At 38.2% G+C, this 22,569-nt stretch overlaps 1 protein-coding gene across 3 annotated transcripts in view; it reads right to left on the bottom strand.

Annotated features, from left to right (window-relative positions):
* The window catches only part of LOC108051338 (calcitonin gene-related peptide type 1 receptor), a 32,093-nt gene that overhangs the window by 6,688 nt on the left and 2,836 nt on the right, over positions 1–22,569 (bottom strand). For all 3 annotated transcript variants that reach the window (XM_044461866.1, XM_044461867.1, XM_044461865.1), the window contains exons 2-5: positions 4,605–4,799; positions 3,769–3,885; positions 1,292–1,398; positions 1,134–1,225 (exon numbers count right to left, since the gene is read on the bottom strand). In XM_044461866.1, coding sequence (XP_044317801.1) covers positions 1,134–1,225; positions 1,292–1,398; positions 3,769–3,885; positions 4,605–4,770 — 482 coding nt within the window. In that variant the 5' untranslated portion in view covers positions 4,771–4,799. The remainder of the gene's footprint in view (positions 1–1,133; positions 1,226–1,291; positions 1,399–3,768; positions 3,886–4,604; positions 4,800–22,569) is intronic.

Here is a 22,569-nt window from a genome sequence, read left to right as displayed (position 1 = left end):
AAAATACAAATAATTTAATCCATTTAACTTTAATTTAAAAATGCTTTTCAAAATAAATTAATTTAATTTCATGGCGACAAAAGCAATTTGGTTATTTTCTTTGCATAGAATTTCATTATTAAAATACTTTAAAGTTGCTCAATAATTTAAAAAGAAAGTTAAGATTGTAAAAAAATAAGATATCAACTTTCTCAAAGAAAACTCATTTATTGCGTTCAGTTCAGTGAACATTAAATAAAAAAGTTAAATTTAGTAAAATGTAAAATTCTTGGTAACAAAAAAGTACTTTTTTTAAATAAACTTGTAGCTTTAAACGGAACTTACTTAACTTTTTCTTTTAACCTTTTTAAATTTGTGTGTAATAGTATTTAATTGTATTTATCTTAAAATTAAAATAAATAAATTTAATTCGTCCAGACACCCACAGTAATTTCTCCATTCAACCAATTAAATTTTATTTAAATTGAAATTCCCTGGTATTTTCATTACAGTTGTTTGAAGTGAGTCGGTTTGTGGGGTGGGCTATCCAATCCCGAGTTGGTCACGCTTCTTTGTCATTAAACTTTTAATTATCCACTTTTTTAGGGCAGACCAAATTCCCACACGTCGCTGGCCTCGTTTTATTTGCCTTTGGCACACAATTTAAAACACTTCTGTCAGTCAGGACGACCGTCCTGTCCATGGAATTCGTATCTATCTGTATCCGTATCTGAATCTGCTTTATCCTTAGCCCCACATCTCTATCACATTGGGCGATAAACAAACTGAGAGCACTAATTGGTCTGCAGGCACTGGGAAATTAATCGATATCCTGCTTGAAGACCCTATTAAGAGGAGGGGGGTGCGACAAAGTATTTTCCCATTTCCGGCGTCAATTGTGCCGCATTAAGTGAGTGCAATGAGCATTTGGGCCAGCACCCAGGTTGGCAGTTGATTAAGCCATTGTCGCATTGTCACATTGTTTGCCGTCAATAAATTTCACTTTTGGCGCCAGTCGACATAATATTAGTCGTAGTATAACAACCCGCTAGCCTCATTACCCACGAGTGGATTTTCATGCACCCAACAAAGAAGCTGTCAACTTGCGGCCAAGATGAAGGAGTGGATGGGGGATGCCTCAACCCAATACTTACTTGAAATAACCCAATATGGCCAACGACAACAGTATGGCCAGCAGGGAGATGCCGTAACCAACCTCGTAGATCAGATTCACATTGTGCTTCCACTAGCGATATAAATACATAGATATATTCCTCTTAATTAATCGCACTCGGGTAAAGGATCAGCTTACCTCGAGGTCGTCCAGATTTACGCAGGTTGTGTAGTTGGACCATGTTTTATTAGTCAACGGATGCTTAAACCATTCGCCATCGAGGCCACACTCCTTATGGGCATATCCTGTTTATATATAATAATTTAAATATTATTAGCTTTCAATAAATACAAATACAAACAATTGCAGTTGTGTTTAACAAAAAGTAAAAACCTCTGCTGCTTACTTTACTTATTACTCTTTTTTCAATAAATTTTAAAATAACATTTCCTTGAACTAAACTTTTTTCCCAAGTCATCTGCTTGTCATCCGTGTAAAACACAAATATTTACGCTTACTAAATGTGTGCGATTTTCTTACTGACAGTTGGATAAATATTTCAATGGATAATATAACCAATGGCAGTTTTGTTTAACAAAAAGTAATAACCTCTGGTGGTTACTATACTTATTAAAACAAATATTAAAATAATATTTCCTTGAACTAAAATTTTTCCCCAAGCAGTTATTTTATTAAGGCAAATATTTATTAAAATCTGCTTGTCATCCGTGTAAAACACAAATATTTACGCTAACTAAATGTGTGTGATTTTCTGATTGACTGTTGGATAAATATTTCAGCTCATATTTACATTTTGCGGTGGACCAGAGGATTAAATTGTATTAACCATTATTTATTGCATCTGCCACCGAACTAACCGCAAACAAGATGTGGTTGGCATTTGAAATGAAATCATATCAATTCGTTTTGTGAATTAAAACATTCATAACCATTCCCTTATTGTTGAGGTCATGTATTTATTCAAGTCGAAGTTCGTGACAAAACTTTTCCGTTGCTTCGAGTGCTGTTCGATTGCAAATTATCAAGTTTTCGGTGCAATTTGCCAAGTGGCACTTGTCGGAAAAGTGCACAGAATTTTTCGGTGAGGAATTTTTGTGGGTGAAGGTGAGTTTTATCAGTTCCTTCTATTTTCCGGCTTTTTTCGACCGATGATCTTTTGCTCGAAGCCATTTATCGCCGTTTGGCACGCAGACGGGTAAAATCACGTATACGCGCTGTGTGGCAGATAAGTAGCCGGTGGGGAAAGGGGTGGGGGAGTTGGCGGGCGTAGCTCACCACATCGACATCCGGCGACCGGAAGTGCCATAAAAGTTAATGGCGGCGCAGTGCCAAAGCACATAATCTTGTACAAGCTGGCGGCGACCCCGAAAGGAAAGAAAAAAAAACGGAAAAAGAAAAGGGGAGGCGCCAATCCAACCACAAGCTAAATGTTGTGAAAGTAGCACTTTCTTGGCCATCGCCTTGTTTTTCTGCTCTCGCTCGCTGCCATAACAAAAAAAGTCATTCAACTTTGGCTATTTTCGTTGTCCTGGTCATGGCCAAAACGAGGTTAGGGTTTAAGTTGGCTTGCTCCATATTGCTAAGCGCCACCCATTAATGCAAATTGATATGCAGCACATGATTTATTCCATAAACTGCTTCAAATATTTATACATATTTATGCTGATTTTCCCAGAGCGTGCCTGTGTTTTTTAATATTTGATTTTATGCTCGAAATAATGAACATTTGCCAAGCATAAGTAATTAGTTTTCGTTGTGTGTGTATAGTTATTCGACTGATTAATTCAAATAGCACTCATCTGCTAATTACGAATTAAATGCAATATTGTGGTGCAAAAATATGAATTATTAATCCAGTCACCTTTGACTGATATCCCACATCAGCATTAATGATTCAACAATGAGTTTGAAAAACTATAGAAAAAGGTTTTCATCTCTAATTAGATTATTGTGGCCGTCATCAACACCTTGACAAGAAAGCTGATTAATGGTTTTAAAAGGGTTTTTCATTTATATTTAGTTTGAAAAAGATAGTTAGCTATTCATAAAAATTCTTTTCATTTATTTATCCTGGTTTTTGTGCTTTTCGTGGCTTTAAATATACATTTCCCACTGCTACTGCTACCTGAATTTAATTTTACCCAGCAGCCAGAATCCATTTCGTCCTGTTGTCTACGTTACATTTGATTTTCAGCGAGATCCCGGCAAATTGTGGCAAATCAGGCGAAAACATTTTAGCATTTTGTCGAGCTCTTTTGGATAATTTAGTGGCCCAAGGAGTTTCGAGGAGCCTCCTCCCTCAGCCCGTGTGGTTTTTGTGAATATTTTATGTAGTCATACGACACGAAATCAAAGCATAAACATAACATGTTTCCAATTGATTTGGCCTGGCTTCGAGCGTATTTTCTGTCTTATTTATGTGTATATAACGATGGGGCTTGGGATGTGGCCAATTAGAGGGTAAGTAGTCTACCCATTTACCCAACCGCAGTGCCTCGTGCAAACACATTTCCCTCTGGATAAGTACATATAAACATATATATATATATATGTACATATTTTTTCGTGTCATATGCAGATCCCCAGCTGACCCCAAAACGGATGTAGCTTTGTGGAATTTAATAAACAGTTCAGCTCCTGCCGGCCGTACTTACTTGCTGGATCGAATCCCGTGATGAAGTCCGGGCAGAGTTCGTAGGCGGAGGAGCCCGGGGCCGTATCCGGCCAACAAAGCCAGCCATCAAAGGTGCCGGAGCAGCGGGGTCCTGTGTCTGTTTGTCGGGGGAGGGAGAGGGGGAGGGGGAAAAGGGCGGCAATTTAAAGTTACTCGTGCATAATGGACACCCAAATTGCAGTTGGCCAGAGCCGTTTCCACGGAGAGAAAATGACATTATTATATATCAACTAGATTGCAATCTTAAATTTTTGTATTTTCATTTATTAGTTTTAAAATTCACAAATTGTATATTACTTTTACTATCAAACTCAATTTTAACTTATTTTTTATGTTACTTGTGCAACATTTTTAGAATTCTGATTCTAAATGTTCTCATCGAATATAGTTAAAAATCTTTTATAATTTTCTTGTTTGGATATTAAGGCGATTTTAAACTTGAATGTATAAATGGGCTATATCATAAATATCAATTGCAATTTAATGTTTATGTCAGTGTCCATACTGACACAAAAGTAAAACGAACGTTTTTTAAAAATGTTTATGACATTAACGTGATATATAAATTGACTTAAGCTTTTATATGTAACAATTTTACTCCAAATAAATTTAAACAATTTTTTATGAGTACTTTCTGAATACGGAGTTAAAACTGCAGTTGTAATATCAGTTTCTCAAACAAAATACATTTATTTTTAGAAGTAAAAACAAATGGTTTATATTGAAGTACCTCTTTAATATTTATGTAAAAATTCACAATCAATAAGATATTTAAAATCACAGTTGGCTGATATTTTCTCTCAGTGCAGAACTCACCCGCCAGTTGGCCGCTGCCATTTAGCCGCGTTTCGCAGGCGGTCCTTAGTGCATCGAAGTCCGGACCGCTCTCCGCCGCACTTTCGGCGATGGAGGCGGCATTGCTGCCACTTCCACTGAAAGATACGTTGGCGTTGTTGTTGCTGTTGCCAATCTGCTCGCTCATGGCTGCCTGCAACTGCTGCACTGCGTTCGCTGAAATGTGGCAAATAAGTTTCGTTAGTCAATCAAATTGGTTTTGGGCGAGCTCATAAATGTATGGCGAATGTGTGCCGCCTCCCCATAAGTATTTTCCGTTTTTCGGTCCAGTTGCAGGAAAACTTAATTGGTTTTCCAACAGATTGCTGCTGTTAAAGTTCCAGGACTACATACTGTGGCAGCGATTTCAACTACATTATTTATGGTTGCACTCATTGACTTTTTACAAACAGCTTAGGACTTGCGTGACTAACTTAATTGAACTTCAACAATTGCATCAACAATTAAATAAACGTATTTATTGCAGATGTGGTTCAATTAATAAAAAGAATGGAATAAAATGTTATCAATCAGTTGCATTAGTTAATTAAGTACTTTAAATTATAGCATTATACAAAATATTTATTTAGAGTAGGAGGAATTAATAATGGCCTGTTCAAATTTCAATTTTATTTAAAAATTTCAAGACGCCAATTTAAAGTTCCTAAATTTGTAGCGGTATTGTGTTTATAAAGGAAAGTATGTATTTGCAATTTCTTTAATTCGTAAGCAAAAAGTTTTAACGAGGCTATAGCCACTAAAACTAATTTAATTGAATTGGATCAAAATAGAGATGCAGTTTATATACTTTATACGCTGTAGACCAGTGATTTCAAATAATTTTTATCAGTTTCCTTTTGGCGATGCCAGTGCAAATAATAAATATATTGAGTTTTACTTGAATTGAATAGTTGCTTTATTATTGCATTTCGTTTTTATTAATACTTCCTTTTGATCAATAAAGTTTTATATTATGCATTCTCTGTATATTTGCATATTTCTTTAAACCAAATAAATATTTACAAGTTTCTCTGTGCATATTTCTGTCAACTGCAATGAAATTCACCTGCATAAGCTGACAATGTTTTTGTGGACAGCAAAAAGCAATAAGGTGTGTGCAAATATTCACTTGCCCGGCACAGACAAATATTTGTGCCGAGATGTTGCTGTTGCACATGTTGTCCTGTCCATGGTAGCAATGTCCAGTTGGCAATCGAAGATTTTCGATTTTGGAATACCAAACGACAAATTGCTGGCATGTGGCAAACAGAACAGCACAGGTGATTTTCCCCTTTTCCCTCTTTTCAGTTTGTAATCTTATCGTTTAGGCAAATTGCTGCCTGCACTTAAATGACAAAAGTGACAAGAGCAAAAACCACAAAGGCAGCCAGGAACGCAGAAAATGCTGCTCCGAAACGAACATCATAAAATCTAGGATTGCAAATTGGTTGTGCAGAAAATGAAATGAGGGGATTCCCCGAGGGTTGGGTAATGGGAATCTGAATGCATTTTGTGTGCACAACACTTGGTGAGCAAACTGCGTTTTATGACAACTCTCTGCCATGTTAAATCGCTTTTTGCTGCTCTGCGTCTCCTGTTGTAATAATAATACAAGTTTTATATTTATTACGCAAATTACATGAAATCGGGTAACATCACTCAGGGCAGCTCTTACAACTTTCGCTGGTGTTGCCCTCGATTTTGTTAAGCTCATCTCAAAGCAATTGGGTTTAATGCTTAAGCTGAGCAGACAAATTTGGTTATTAACTGGCCGTAGCCATAAAAGTCATTTGAAGAGCGAGGGCTCGGTCTCGGGGCCACTTAAATTTTACGACTTCTCGGTACGAACTTGCCCATAAATCCTCGTCGCTGAACCTGAGCATCAGCCATTGAATAAATAAGCGATTCGGTATTCAAGTGGGTTGAATAATAGTTAGGTGATAGATAAATCGGATAAATCATGCAGAATGTGGTCATGCAGCCAAAACAGTTTATTCGAGTAGCTCGAGGGTACATTTTAAGTAAATAACGAGAAAAGCTTTTATATCAAATAGCTTATGCTTAAAGAGTTTTTGTTTTTCATGAACGGGCTCATATAAATTACTTTTACGAACTATCAAAAGTTAGTAAAATGTATGGCTTAAAGTTATTAGGACATTATTTTATAATAGTTGTTATTGTGGAAAAACTCAGAGAGAATTCACTATTGCTTCTATCTACTTTAGATGCATTTTTTTGCCTAAGTACTGTGTAGGGAAATCTTGCTTCTAAGTTTTTTTTGTTGCTATAATAGCTATTAGTTAAAAATTAGTAGGTTTAATTTTTATACCCGTTACTCGTAGAGTAAAAGGGTATATTGTATTCGTGCAAAAGTATGTAACAGCTAGAAGGAAGCGTTTCCGACCCTATAAAGTATATATATTCTTGATCAGGGTCACTAGCCGAGTCGATATAGCCATGTCCGTCTGTCCGTCTGTCCGTCTGTCTGTCCGTCTGTCTGTCCGTCTGTCTGTCCGTCCGTATGAACGCTGAGATCTCGGAAACTATAAAAGCTAGAAGATTGGCATTTTGCATGCAGATTCTAGGAGTTCTTACGCAGCGCAAGTTTGTTTCAAACTGGTGCCACGCCCCCTTTAACGCCCACAATCGCTTATATACAATTTTAAAAATTTAAATATTTCGGAAAAGTAAAAATGCATTTTTATTGTGTTTATCAATACCTATCGAAATGTAGAAGAAATTTTTCAAATCGGACCATTCATTAAAAAGTTATGCGTGATCAAAGTTTTTATCTCCATCTCCCTCGCACTCCTTTAAAAGTAACGGGTATCTGATAGTCGGGGCACCCGACTATAGCGTTCTCTCTTGTTTTTATTAAAACCTAATATTTTAATTATGATTTTTTAAACTAATAATTCTCTTTAACTTCTTATTTCTCAATAGAAAAGTAGCAAAAAGAAATCTTCTATTTAATAGTTGAAAATGTTTTGATTTGGACAGAATATTTGGAATTCAACTGTGATGAAAGGTGACTGTTTGTTAAGCATAACTCGAAGAAAACAAGCTGAATATAAAAATCGGAACATAAAGTTGGTGTATTTTGCCTAGCATACTTTCTAGCGTGTCTCTTGGCTGAAATGTTTCAGCTCGACTTGCTTTTAATGTCCCAGGATGTGGGGGGTGGGGGGCAGGGACCTTGACGCCCCATAGCCACCCCCTGCCACCCCGACACACCCCCCTCGATCAGCTAATAAAAATATTTTTACGACAACGCGCGAAACTCACGCAAAACGTTGGCAATAACAGAAATTAGCAATAAAAGCGTGTGGAAAAGTGCCATAGGCGAAAAGTAGCCGGGAAAAAGTTGGTCTATAGGGAGGGGAATGAGGGGGAGGGGAGGGTGAGGGGGTGGAAGGGCCAAGGAGGCAGCTGCGGTGCGTTAAACAAGCTTGACTTGACTTGACTTTGACTTCGGCAGCCCTGCGCTAATGCCTGATGTCAGGGATCCGTAAATTGCATTTGGTAAAAGCGAACGAAAGCGGGGAAACTTCAATAAAAACGGCGGGGGAAATGGGAAATGGCGCAGGGGGGGGGGAGTGGTGGAAAGCATAAAACTGGCAAATGTATTTCACTTTCTGTATGTGCGTTACATGTGTAGGGCATCTATTTTAGCACTCTGCATTGAAGTGTCGACCCTGGCCACGCCCCCTGCGCCGCCCCTTTTGAAAAACAGAAAAAAACTGACATAGTGAAAAACTTTGTTCGCGAAATGTTGGCAAAACTGTTGTGTATTAAAAAACGTAGCCATGCGAAATTGTGCCGTCTGCATCTGTCAAAATGTTTTCAATGGCTGGTTTGGTTTCGGTTTTCCCGTGTGTGTGTGTATACGGTCCCCCTGACGTATGAGTAATGAAAATGTTTGTTCGCCGATTTCCAATTCGCTGGCTGTCAGTTGTGAATCGAGTCGTGCTCAGTGGTACGTAACCCAACTATCCCACGGATTGTTTATCTTCATTCCGCGCTTCAGCCAAAAACATCTTTTAGTTTTCGCTGGTGAAATTTATTAGGCGCATAAATCATAACGCATTGTCTGCACCAGCTTTATATCGCCCACATGTTAAGATCATTGCATGATTTATGATAGATTTTCCCTTAGATTTTGTTCGCTTTTTAAGCAAACAACAGCATCAATTATTAAATGTGCTGGTGGGTGGCAATTAATACATCCCTGAATTGTTGCAAAGAACACCATTGAATGTGGTATAAATCAAATGTGTTATATGCTTTAAGAGATTGTGTTAAAAGCCAGCCATTTCGACAGAATTTTGTATTCCATTAGGTATTTTCTGTGGGGGAGGATTTGTTGAACGGGCTTTTAAATTGTTTAATAGCATTTCGCCTAAAACAACATTTCTGCTGTTGCGACAAGAGTGGCTGAAACGATTTAGCCTTGGCCCGCACAGTGGCATTCCATTTGGATTTCCCCAGATTGGTATTGATGCACCGAATCGTTTTCCATTTTCCACCACTTTTGTTGCAAACGGAATGACACAGCATAAAGGCAATTTATAAGCTTCCAATTTCGCCTGCTCCTGTGGATTTCAGCCGGGGATTATAGGTAAAATCTGTTTTTATTGAAGAGAAATTTTATTTGTTCTTTACCGTCACCAATTGAGCCTGAAAAATGACTTAAAGCTTAAATTAAAAAGCAATATGTTATTTAATGACCGAATATGAACCCATTATATTTATTGGTTCACTCAAAATGTAAACTTAATTTACTGCAAACAACTATTTAATTTATTTGGCTTTTGCATTCATTTGCGATGCATTTTTAAGTGATTTTTTAAAGCTGGTTTTTAAATTTATAAGAAAAATCTGTAAAATGAATAGTTTACTGCCCTTGTGTTGACTTTGTAAGCTGGGGATACTTTCATTTTGAGCCCTCGTATTAATATGCTTTCTTTTATATATTTCACATTTTATTGCCCTTAAAAAACATTCTCCGATTTATTTCCCCTATTATCACCCAATAATGTTAGACATTCGTCTCAACCGAGAATGGAATTTACTCAAAAAGGAATTGAAATCGTCTTGTCCACCAACTGACAGACACATTCCGCTTAAGTTGCCTATTCAAATCGCATTTTGTCATCTTGTAAGCTCCACCAGAAGTAATGTCCGGGGAATGTATCACCAGGAAGGGCCTTTTGTTGATGATAATAATGCCAACTGACAGCTGCCATGGGTACGATTTGAGAGCGTGTTGTCTGATTTATTTAGCGCTGCACTCGGCAGCGTGGAAAGGAGCTCATATTTCAAATAAATATAAAGTGTAAGTACGGGATAGCTCAACAGGCACTGGGCTCCTTGCCGAAAGGGTCCACACAAGGACATTACTCTCACCGCTAGCCGGATGTATCTGTTAACCGGGGATTATGCTGGTTGGGCAGCGTCAAAAAGCTGGAGTGGGCCATAAAAATGCTGCCGGAGATTACGAGAACAAGCGATTTATTTACTTTCAACACACACTCTCTGGACTTAAAACTTGGCGAGCGTGGAGCGTGAAAGCCGAACCCCAAATGGCATGGAATAATTTATAAAACTGCTCCCAAATAACCCGTCCGGCAATGAATTAAAGAAAGATGAGGCTTTAAGCCAGTGAGGCCGGCTAAAAAGGAGTTTCAAAGGACCGGCGTAAAGTGCATTTGTGCTACATTCTTGCTTTGTGGGCGTTGTTTTTCCGCTTCCTTTGAGCCTCCTCCAGTCGACCTTTGTCCTGGTTCATTGCCTTTCCTTTTGGCCTGGGATTGAGGTGGGCTTTTGCTGGGTTCTAAAATGAAATACGTGCCACACGTGCTAAATGCCTTGTTCTCGCTTCCTCGCAGCAACAATTGCACAATTTGCTCGCGCACAAAATTTACATATGTCTAAGCCAAGGTAGGTGTGGGATATGGAATGGACTTTGTTTGCCGTCTGTTGTTTGCTCTTTCACAAATGTCTTGCGGTCTACTCAAAAGTGCTCAGCACAACCATAAGCATATACAGGTAGGGTGAAAATAATAGCTCTTAGGATGGTTTCTGCATTGTGCAAATAATTCATATTTTATCATGATATAAGAGACCCACAAACGATTTATATGTCATTGCTACTTGGGAGGTTAAAAGTTAAAACCTTTTTTATAGGAAGTTAACAAACATCTTTTGTAAAAATATCTATTGATTTATATTTCTTCAATCATATCCATGAAGATTTAAAACAATAAAATCTAATTTTTTCTACGTGCATTGGTAAGTCTATAATAAATAAATAAGTAATCTCAAATTTCACATTCATTAATTTTATATACTTACATTTACATGGTATAGTACCATAATAAATTAAAATATATTTTTTTACTTAATCTTTATTTAATTGTAATATTATCACACTTTAGATTTGAATTCTTCATGGAGCTCCTACAACATCACGTTTGGTTTTCGCATGACCGAAAATTATTTGAAATATAATAAGCTTTGATATGATATGATATGAACACATGTATTCTAAATTCTATTACATTGAACGCAACTGTTTGCCCATATAGAACGCTAACAAGGAGAAAAGCAGCTGCTCAAAGACACATTGCATGTGCCGTATCCTTTTCAAAGTGTGACAGTCTTGGAAACAAGCAGGATCCCTTTCCCCAGCTTTTATATAACTTTGTCATTTGGCCAAAGCCAGTGAGAAAATTCTTACTTTAACTGCGCTTATTTGTTGTGCTGCTTATGTACTTTGATTTCAACAACTTTTCCGCGGGAATAAAAGTACTTTCCCCCTCTTTTTCGCGGCTCAAGTGCACATTTCTTTCATTTTGTTATTGTTTGGGTAACTTTTTGTGAGCTGGGAATTTGTTTTTCGGCTGGCTCTTATAATAATTCCAGTTGGGGCGTGTTCATCATAAAATTTGATTATTTGTTGCCGTTGCTAGGACGGGGGAATTTTGACAAATTCTTTGTAGTCCAATAGGAATATGGGGAAGGCGTAATGATTAAAGTGGGTCACTTCAATTTAAACAAAAGCCAAACTTTTTCTGGAATTGCCTTCGAAGTTTTTCGAGTGCGTTCTTAGGCGGAAAAGCAATTTTAAATATTGTTGAGCCGATTTAAAGACTTAAAAATGTTTATAGTTTACTTTTATTGGGGCATGGCTTAAAACTTTTGCGAATATAAATTAAAATTTAAAAAGGTTTCAAGGTAAAATAATATGTAATATATTGGATTTTGTTATGTTAAAAATTATCTTTTCATCTAACGAAATTTAATTTGAAATATTTTGGATATTTTATGTATATTCAACGGAATAAGTTTTCCTCATTTGATTGCTATTATTCCTTATTCACACCCTAAACACTAGCTCACAATTAATTTGATTTGACTACAATCCCATCCTAAATTAGACCCAGAAATTAGAGTCTTCCGAGCACGAAGCCAAGATAATTATTTGCCCCGCTCACGCACTTTCACTTCCTGCAGGACGAACTCAATTCATATCAATAACATTACTTTGTGGCCGACCTTTATTTTCTGTTCACTCAGTCAGGACCTCCTTCTCCTCTACTTTTGGGCCACAATTTTGGCAACACAAATTGGTGTAGGCAGTATTTTCGTTGGATACCCAAACTCTCACGACCTCGTCGCACTTTTCACTTTTCATATCAGCAATTTTCTGCACGTCTCGTTGAGTTTTGTTTAAATGTGTTTACAATTGACTACACCCGGGTGAAGAAAACCCGTCGAAAGTTGAGGGGAGCGGTGGAGGGGATGGGATTGGATGGAATGGGATCCATTGTCAGCGGCCTAAGTCGAATTGTTTTGTCCTCGTCACCTCCAATTCCATGCCTCAACCCCAAATGCCTTCCCCTCTGGCAGTCAGCTAATGTCAATTGGGAAGGCAGTTTGATTTTCATATTTCATTTCATTTGCAATTTGCGTTGCCTTTAGACAATTGTTGCTCTATTCATATGGAAATTCGCAGTTGCCGGCTTAAAGCGGCTGTTATTGTTGATGTTTTCTTGCTGTTTTTTAGGCCTTTTTATTTTCTTTTTCCATTTGGGGATGCTGTTGTGCTTCTTTAGAATTATTATTTTTTCCTACCTTTTACAGATTTTAATTAAAATTTAAAAATGTGACTCAAGCATCTATATTAGATCTTATGCAATGGCATTTATATTTTAATAAATACCTGTGCATATACAATTTATGTATTATTTTTTTTAGAACGATGTTAAGCAAATTATACTCTTCGTTCGTCTTTTAAAAATATCGCAGCTTTTTTGTCAGAATATTTTTATCATAAGCTAATTAAAATGAATTAAGCACAACCACAAACGATATAAATTGTTATTGGATATGTATTGCATTAACTTGATTAGTAAGCAATGACATTATGATATTTATATTCATTTATTGTTTGATTATTTACGCTTCAAGTCTGTTAACAGTTTATTATTATTTTAGTTCGTGGATTAATAATTAAAGTAATTGACATATATGCGCAATGGCCTGAATCGGAAATCATTCCATAAAAATTAATTAACTTAGTTAATGTTGTAAAAATATCTTTGACTGCTATTAGCTGTACGATTTACGACGATACTGCTGTTTTATATCGTAATTTATTGTTTCTATATTGAATGTACTGAAACAACTATTATTTCTGATTCGTTTATTGTAGCCTTGACTTATTTATGACGCTGCTGTGACTTCTGTTCTTTGTTGTGGCTGCTGTTTCAACTGTTGCTCTTTCTGGAATTTCGCAGCAGGGTCATTGTGTAATTGTCAGTGGTTCATCTGACTTGACATCTCCTGCCCCTCATCTCCTCCCCCTCCCCTTCTGTCCTCCTCGCATGCATAATGGACGAACAATAGTCGTCAGTCGAGGTTCAATAATTCCAAGTGATGGGCGAGTTTTCGAGGCCAGCTGAGGCTTTTGTGTTCGAGTTACTCTCGATTTCACAAAGTTTCTGCCTAATTTTGCATATAATCCACACAAAGGAAAAGTTAGCTTTGGACTTTTGCCTGTCCGACGGGAATTTGTTCGAGATGTATTAAAATGTGTAACTCTCAAGCAATTGGGTTTGAATTTTAAAACACTAAGAGTTTCCAATTCCAAAGTAAATCGATCCGGAAACCGAGTTTCCAACATAATTTCTTGTGTTTGCAGGCCAAAGTTTTTAATTGAATCCAAAAGTTTCGGGTGAAGTGGACAGTGTTGGTCTTAGGTAAACTTAGTGTTTTGGATCGGACCGAATCTAATCTGAATCAATAACCAGCAGCGAACTGCGTCACTCAAAGATACGACTAGCTGACCAAGTATCTGGTGGAATCAAAAATTAATTAAATGTATCTATGGGCGATGGCGCGTGCTAAGTTGTGAGTTGTGGGTGATTCAGCCAGCACTTGTTGCGCTATCTTTTCGAGGTCGGATCATAAACTTTTCAGACAGCTGCAAACTTTTGTTTACCGACTTCTTGTTAATGAAACCATGCGAAGATGCTACTAACGAAGTAGAACTTGTTGGCTTAATTAATTCAGTTGTAGTGTAATTTTTCCGGCTCGAACTTGTGCCGCCTCGGATATTTAATTAGGCACCAGATGACAACGGCATGAGCATGAGCATGAGCATAAATCTGCGTGCCAAACAAATGAGTTCGTTTGTGAGGCCCCTGCACAAATGTATCTGCCAGATACAATCACAATTCCATTACAAGCCAGTCAAGCGTGTGTGTGTGTGTGTGCTGGCCAACATTTCTTGGCCACATTGTGTGCTTGGCATTAAGTGCTTATCTGATTTGCCTTCTCGCCCACGGGACAAGTCCAAAGCCAGAGCGAAAAGCCAAGTTGCAGCCGCAAGCCATGTCAAAGGAACTTTGGGCTTTGAACCTTTCGTGGCGCGTTATCGAAAACAGTTTTGATTGCACGCCTCGGAGCCAATTAAAGCGATGTTGCCAATTTATCGCAGTTCCCCAACGGAGCAACCCAATGGCCAGAGACTGTCGGATAATTCAATAAACTTGGCCTGATTTATCTCCCAGGGCGACTTTGTCGCTGGCCAAAAATCTCGGCCCATGTGGATTCGAGGAGGACGACTGCTACTGCTGTTCTCTGTGTTTATGCATTTAGCAAATTACGGGCATTATGGCACATGTTTAACCAGATTCTCCCTGCCTGGCATATGCTGAATGTGTGGGATGCAGATAGTACACAGAAAAAAAGGTTTAGCCTTTAAAAAAGACACCATATTCGTCGAAAAATAAAAACAACTGTGAATATATTTATTTGTAAATCAGAAAACGTGCAGCATAAAATAAAACTGAAGTATGCAAATTTAGAAATGTACATCAAACAATTTAAAAGTTTTTTTATACCCTTGCAGAGGGTATTATAATTTTGGTCAAAAGTGTGCAACGCAGTGAAGGAGACATCTCCGACCCTATAAAGTATATATATTCTTGATCAGGATCACCTCCTGAGTTGATATAGCCATGTCCGTCTGTTCGTCTGTCCGTCTGTCTGTTTCTACGCAAACTAGTCTCTCAGTTTTAAAGCTATCGGATTGAAACTTTGCACACACCCTTCTTTCCTTTGCACGCAGTATATAAGTCGGAACGGCCGGGATCGGCCGACTATATCCTATAGCTGCCATATAACTGATTGATCGGAAATGCCATAACTTTCGTGTTTGTAAAGTAAGGAAGTTGGGATTTTCTATGGGTTTTATATTTGGCCAATCAATCCGACCTACCAAATTTCATAAGGATCGGCCGACTATATCCTATAGCTGCCATATAACTGATTGATCGGAAATGCCATAACTTTGGTGTTTGTAAAGTTAGAAAGTTGGGATTTTCTATGGGTTTTATATTTGGCCAATCAATCCGACCTACCAAATTTCATAAGGATCGGCCGACTATATCCTATAGCTGCCATATAACTGATTGATCGGAAATGCCATAACTTTGGTGTTTGTAAAGTTAGAAAGTTGGGATTTTCTATGGGTTTTATATTTGGCCAATCAATCCGACCCACCAAATTTCATAAGGATCGGCCGACTATATCCTATAGCTGCCATATAACTGATTGATCGGAAATGCCATAACTTTGGTGTTTGTAAAGTTAGGAAGTTGGGATTTTCTATGGATTTAATTTTTGCCCAATCAATCCGACCTATCAAATTTCATAAGGATCGGCCGACTATATCCTATAGCTGCCATATAACTGAACGATTGGAAATGCCATAACTTTGTTGTTGTTAAAAATCCGAACATTTTTTATGAGTATTAAGAATGCATCATATGAATAATTTTGGAGAATATAATTTACAGAGTATTCTGCAAGGGTATATCAACTTCGGCTCCGCCCGAAGTTAGCTTTCCTTTCTTGTTTTTAATTCCTTTTGGGATTATTAAGCGCTCCGTTTTTTTTTTTGTGTAGCTTCTAAGATCCCGCTTCCCCGATAAGCCATGCATTTTGGCTGCTGTTTCCTCCTCCACCAAACTCGGCATAATTTTCCATATTTCATGCTGCATGCAACAATGAATGCCAAGTGGGTTAAACGAATGCCAAATTCGCCCTCATGCTAAATATTCCGGATTGGTTATAGCAGCATGAAACTTCCTGCATTGTGGCATTTAGCATAGCCTTAACTTAATTAAATTCTAGTGTTTATGATTATATTTTGCTTGTTAAGAGTATCTGCGATTTTGCATATCGTGAAATACTTTTGAATCTATTCGTTGTTAAATTGTATTTTTTGTATACTCATATACAAAAATTATTACTTTTTTATTTATTTCGTAACACAATAAACTGAATTAGTGCGTTGTTTTATTAGTCTATTATAAACAATTTAATCCACTGCAATATAAATTAAACAAGATTTATGACTATTAGTTAATGAACACACCTTGTAATAATATTTGCTATCGCTAATCATAGGATAATTAATAATGATCGGGAATTATTGACTTAAAGAGTTATTTATGGGCCTTGTTAAATAAAGAATAATATTTAATAGCACCATAAAACCGCTGCTTAAAACAAATGGCTTGTAGTCAATTATACTCAAATTTGAGTAAATGCCTAGACCTTTGCGCACTTAACACACTTCACACCCAATTTAACCCACCAGAGGATGGCCAAGAAGGTGCTCCAACTGGGCGTGGAAAAGGGAGCGCTGAAGAAAACCCTTAAGTGAAAGGAACAAGAAAATACAGAACCCTTAGCGGCCGTGTCAAAGGAAAGCGAAATGTCGAAATGAATTTTCAGACAGTGAATTATGTTTTCCTTTGCCACACTCCGTTCTTCATTCGCCGCTTTTTTGTGTACTTTGTGCCGTGGGGCGGCATCTTAATTACCTGCAATTTCGTGGCCGCAAAGCGCACACAAAAAAAAAGGCAACAAAAGGTTGGAAATGCGTGGGTGGATGGGGGGTCTTTTACCAAAAAGGACGCTCCTTCAATAGAGCGTTTTAATTTCAATGGGTAACTATGGCCGCGGTCCCAGATCCCGTAAAAGGATATGCTTAATGTATGGATTTTGTTTGCCAACTTTTTGTGCTCCGTGCTCCTCTCTTTCATAGATATAATACGCCATAACTTAGCATAAATTACGCGGACTCGCCCAAGGGGGCGGCATAATTGCTGTTTATGCATACTTAATCAACTGACCAAAGTCGAAACGCAAAGGATTTAATGACGAGCTGAAGCTCGGAGTTCCGCTGATTGGATCAGCTGGCTGAAAGAACAAAAGCGGAATTATGTCGGAGCACGCAGCCCGCAAAACTTCAATTAGTTTCTGGTTTAAGTTTCAGTCCCCGGCCGATTGGTGGTGGATCACTGGCAGCCGAGGACATCGATGGCCACATCCCCCAAACCCGATGGATGGGGCAGATGACACTTGCCGCCCATCCAACTGCCACTCACTCGAGTCAGTCGTGCGAAGATGGACATTTGTTAAAACAATCATGGGTAGAAAGTGGGGGCTATATAGAGATGCACTAGAAAAAATCTTATGATCGATTCTAAGATTTATATATTAATTATACTACATTTATAGCGCTATATTTGCAGATTCATATTTGCAAAAAATAAATTTTAAGTTTCTATATAAAGCCAAACTTCCGCTGAACAAAAATCGTATAAGCAAAGGCGCTTATAACTCCTTAAAAATATACTTATAAATTACGACTGATTATGATATTAATACTATTTGAATTTGAAAATTTACAATAAACAAAAATTTATATATTTTATATGTAAATAATTTATACTTATAAATTACGATTGATTTGTACATCATAATCACCTATACTTATTATTTAATATTTTTAGATAAAGCCAAACTTCCGTTGGACAACAATTTATATTACTTATATTTATATTTTTTATACTTATAAATTACGATTGATTGGGATGAACATAGTTATTTGTAAATACTTAATGTACCTATAATGAGGTGTATTTCGTTGTCTATGTCCCCTCGGGTGTATTTATGAAACATTTTGCATTATTTATACCACTCTGGAACTCATTAGTCGGGATTTAGCAGTGGCTAAGCAATGGCAGCAGCTTTAAAGCAATGGGCAGCGAACATTAAGAGCAGCTGACCTTTGACCGACTTAATCCGCAGCTCACTACATTCCGCCTGCTTAGAGCCACTTGACTGGCGGAATCCATTCGCAGGACACTCGAGCAGATCCTGTCGCATAAAGGCCAGGCTCTAATTGAAAGGGAATTTCCTGCGAATGGGTCCCTAATTAATGTTGCAACAGTTGTTGCTAAAAGTTTCGACTTTTGTTCACCAAAAACATGTAATTAGAGTGCCTGCTGTTGGTGGTTTGGGCATTAAACAACCCAATAAACAAGCTAATGAACATCCAATGGGACTTGTGGCACGACAAACTCGAGACCGACAAAGGCGACCATTTGGCAGCTGACACTTGGCCACAATTCACTTCCTCTTTTTACACTTTTCCCTTTCTGCATCTTTAATTAAGTTATGCACGCTTTTTTAATTGCTCAATACACACGGATCCGGGCCAGAATTGTGAGGGCGGACAGAGTGGGTGTGGATGTGGGTGTGCTCCCTCGTTTGCTACTCTTTCTCTAATGCAATTTTCATGTTGCATGTTGCATATGAAAGCAGCCAACGCACCGCCAAGAGAGATGTGTTTATTTATGCCATGTGATGCTCGTCTTGCAGTTGGAACCTTGCCACATGTGCGTCGTCCCATAAATATCGCGCATACGCAGCATTGCCGGCAGGTTGGCCACAACCGCTAACCTGGTTGTCCCAGACAAAGCAGAAACCGAATTTATCATTAGAATTGCATTAGGGCCTGCATTTGCCTTTTTATATAGACAACATTACCGCCCACCAAAGTTGCAAAGTTCAGTTAAATGAGTTCAAAGGGAAACTTTTTGATTTTCGTTTAATACATTTTCAAACTTATCTTGATATTTTGGTTTATTATTAAAACAAATCAATATAGAAATATAAATTATGTCACTTGAATTATCTTATCACAGTCTTGAGTAAATAATGCTACCCATGTTTTGCACTGAATTACGTAGATTGATTTTGGTAGATAATACTATACTATAATTAAAATATAGCCCCATGAAACCTATAGATAATGCTGAAGTTGGTTAAGTTTCCGGTATCAAAAATAATCTCTATCTCTTATGGATTGAAGAGGTTTATTAAAGTCTCCTAAGACTAATTGAAAAGAAAAGGTTTAACAAACGTTTAGATTATATGACTATAATAGTTAATAGTTAAACTATTTTTATCGTCCATATTTTAATCAAAGTAATGTTCTTCAGAGATAAAGTGATTCTTTTAGCGATCATAAAATATGTGTTTATGTATGTTTAAAGTTCATGATTGTTAATTTGCTATATGTTCATTAGAATTTGGTTTAATAATCTTGCAATTATTAAATTGGAATCTTTAAGCATCAGCTTTGATAATTTATTATGAATTGAATAAAGATGCTTTTAAGCCTTGAAAAAATAAATGAGAAATTAAAAATTTAAATATATACAATGGTAATTTTATAAAATGTCAGACTTAAATACATTTTATAAAATTACCACTTCAAGGCAGACGGTAAATAAAATCTTTCCCTGTAAAACAGATGCATAAATCAATTGCCGTTTTAATTATTTGTAAATTGAAACTTAACTAAGTTTCAAAAATGTTCAGTTCTTCAGTTACCGAAAAGTTGTAAATGCCGCCCCCGAATTCCCACGTAAATCCGCCCAGTTTGTCAGTGTCTGTGCGACACGCCCCGAAAATTGTTTTAATTGCAATTACCGATGCCACACTATTTGGCGGCCTGTGGCAGAGTTGGCTGCTTTCTGGAGACGTGCCCAGAGGCTTCTGCTGAAAATGAAAATTTAATGACAATTTGATTTGCGGCTGTCAACACTTTTGGCCAAGATGCCAAGTGCCGGGTGACAGGCGACTTCCGGCGCGATAATAAATGGCGGGCGTACGTGTGTGATGTGGTGTGTCAATAGCACGGCGCGTTAACAAATAAATATTTCTGTGGGCCAAGAAGTGTCTGGGTGTCTGGGTTGGCTTAGTGCTGCCGTTAATGGCAACAAGTGTCTGACAAGGACCCGAGCATGAACTTGGCAATTTGCGAATGATTTATGGCGGGGCGGGGCGAAATGCAATGGCTTAATCTAAAGAGCATATCGATGTTCGCCGCAAATCATATTCAAAAGGCAGCCCGAATCGGAAGTGGCCACCAACAGGTGTCCCTGGCTGTGTTTGTGGCACGCTAATTTATGGCCAACTGCTGGCCACTGCAGCATCGCAACCCGCTGGGCCAAGCCCACGCTGCAATTGATTAATGTCAGCGTTGCAAATTAAGTCCAACAACACACGATGCCCCTTGTTATCTTGTGTGCCGCTTTTATCAAATGCGGCACACGTGTAAGCCACCTTGGAGTGGATGCGGATGTGGCAGATGTGTGTGATGCTTCATTAGCGCCGACAGCGGCACAAAGGAGCTTCTGCCAGCTGGTGACTCTGTGGTGACGTGAACTGTCACCGGCAGAAGGAGCAGGGAAGGCAGAGGGATCAGAGGAACCAGAGGGAGCAGCCAAAAGCCAGCAGGTGGGCCAAAAAACACCGGCCTGTCATCAGCAGGAATCGGGGCAGGGGCCTCTCACAGAGAAACTATTTTCCCCACTCGAACTGCGACTGGCTAAAGCCGCTGGAAAAGCTGCTCCAATAATTCCTTCGGCTAACGATCTTTGTTACGGGCCCACGACTAAATGCCGGCGCAAGAATGCAAGCCTAGCCTTATCTCAGTGCACTGGGGAAAAGTTTGTGTTCCTTTTACTAACGACTTATGGTGGAAAGAATTGCAAGAATTTACTTTATCCCATTTTCAACTAATCGTTAATTCTACTAATAAATAAAGTGCCACATAAAATGAGGGCTTAAATTGTACTCTTGCCAAAATTAAATAACTAAAGGGTTATAATTTTTGATTTTGGAATGCATGATATAATCATTTAAATTTTGATTAGCTTTTCTTGACTTTGTTTTCTTAATAAATAAAGCACTTTTTCTTAATGTTCCCAATAAAACCCCTTTAAAAAAATTTGTATTAATTTGAACATTTTACATCTCTTATAATCTGCAGTAATGGATTTTAGTGATATTGATACTTGTTAAAAAAACGACTTTAGTTAATATGATAACCAAAAGTGTGGCGATAGTAGTAACTTGTATTTCCTTAGATATGTGTGAAAAAGAATTAAATTAAATGAGGAATAAATAGTGGCTAATAAAAAACGTTAACTGCCCAATTGAGATGCCATTTTTTGCGGCAGTGTGTGGGGGAAAATCACGATTCTTCCTTGCAGCCGGGGACCCAGGAATGGTCATGACAACGAGGCCTCGACTCGACTCGACTCAACTCGACTGAACTATCTGGCTATCTGGCATCAGCAGATGCTGCTCCGCTGCTGGCCGCTTTTGAGATGTTTAGCCAGCAGACAAATAAGTTGATGTTGATTGTTTTTGCCTGACTGCGGCACGTAAACGATACTGACAGTCCATGGGCCGGGATCCATCTGGCCAGGCGAAACTTAATTTCTACATTTGCCGGCAGATAAATTTGCAGAGTGGGTAAACTGGTAGCCGCGCACAGTGGGGCAATCCCATGGATTTGTCAGTCGGCCAAGGCGCAGAGCACGCATCTCTTCCATTAGACGCTTTTAGAGATTGTTAAATTCCAATTAACAACTTTTTCTGCCAGGGAAGCTGCAAGCTGGGCTGCTGCCTTTTAAGGCTATAGCTCTAGCTTCAGCTCCAGCTTGAGATTCCCTGAGACCAAGAACAAGTTGTTTTGGCCCGCACACACTGGGCCATGTAAGCGGCGGTCGCATAACTTGTGTAGTTTGTTTGTTTTGGCCCACACTTGCTGTGTGAGTCACGTCGCCGCGATGTTCCTGCATTGTAATGCTTTATGGAGTCCCATAACCATTTGTTTTAATTTTCCTGCATTTGCCTGCGGACAGTTTGGCCTTAACAATGACCGTTGGCCGTGCGAGTGCGAGTGCGATCTCGTCGTCGTTTGATCATCGTGCCCACTTCGCAACTGGCCGCACGCGGGGTAATGAAAATTAATTGAAAAATTGATTGAAATTGTGCACTGAGCAGTTCAATCAGCGCCAGCATTTTGTTATTGTTTAGACCTGTCCGGTTTTTTTTTTTTTTTGGCTTGTTTCGTTGCTGTCGAGAAAACTCGTGTGTTGGAAAATTGCGATTTCAGTGCTTGGTGAACCCAAAATAGCTAAAAATTGCAATTAATTTGAAAAATTCTTAATACAATAAACACTGATGAGGCCCAAATCCATATCCGACTGCCTGTTATGTAACC

Source organism: Drosophila rhopaloa, unplaced genomic scaffold (genome assembly GCF_018152115.1).
Source record: "Drosophila rhopaloa isolate 14029-0021.01 unplaced genomic scaffold, ASM1815211v1 contig_115, whole genome shotgun sequence".
In the NCBI taxonomy this organism is placed as follows: Eukaryota; Metazoa; Arthropoda; class Insecta; order Diptera; family Drosophilidae; genus Drosophila; species Drosophila rhopaloa.
The sequence above is the reverse complement of the archived record's forward strand: the minus strand, read 5'-3'. Positions and strand labels throughout refer to the sequence as shown.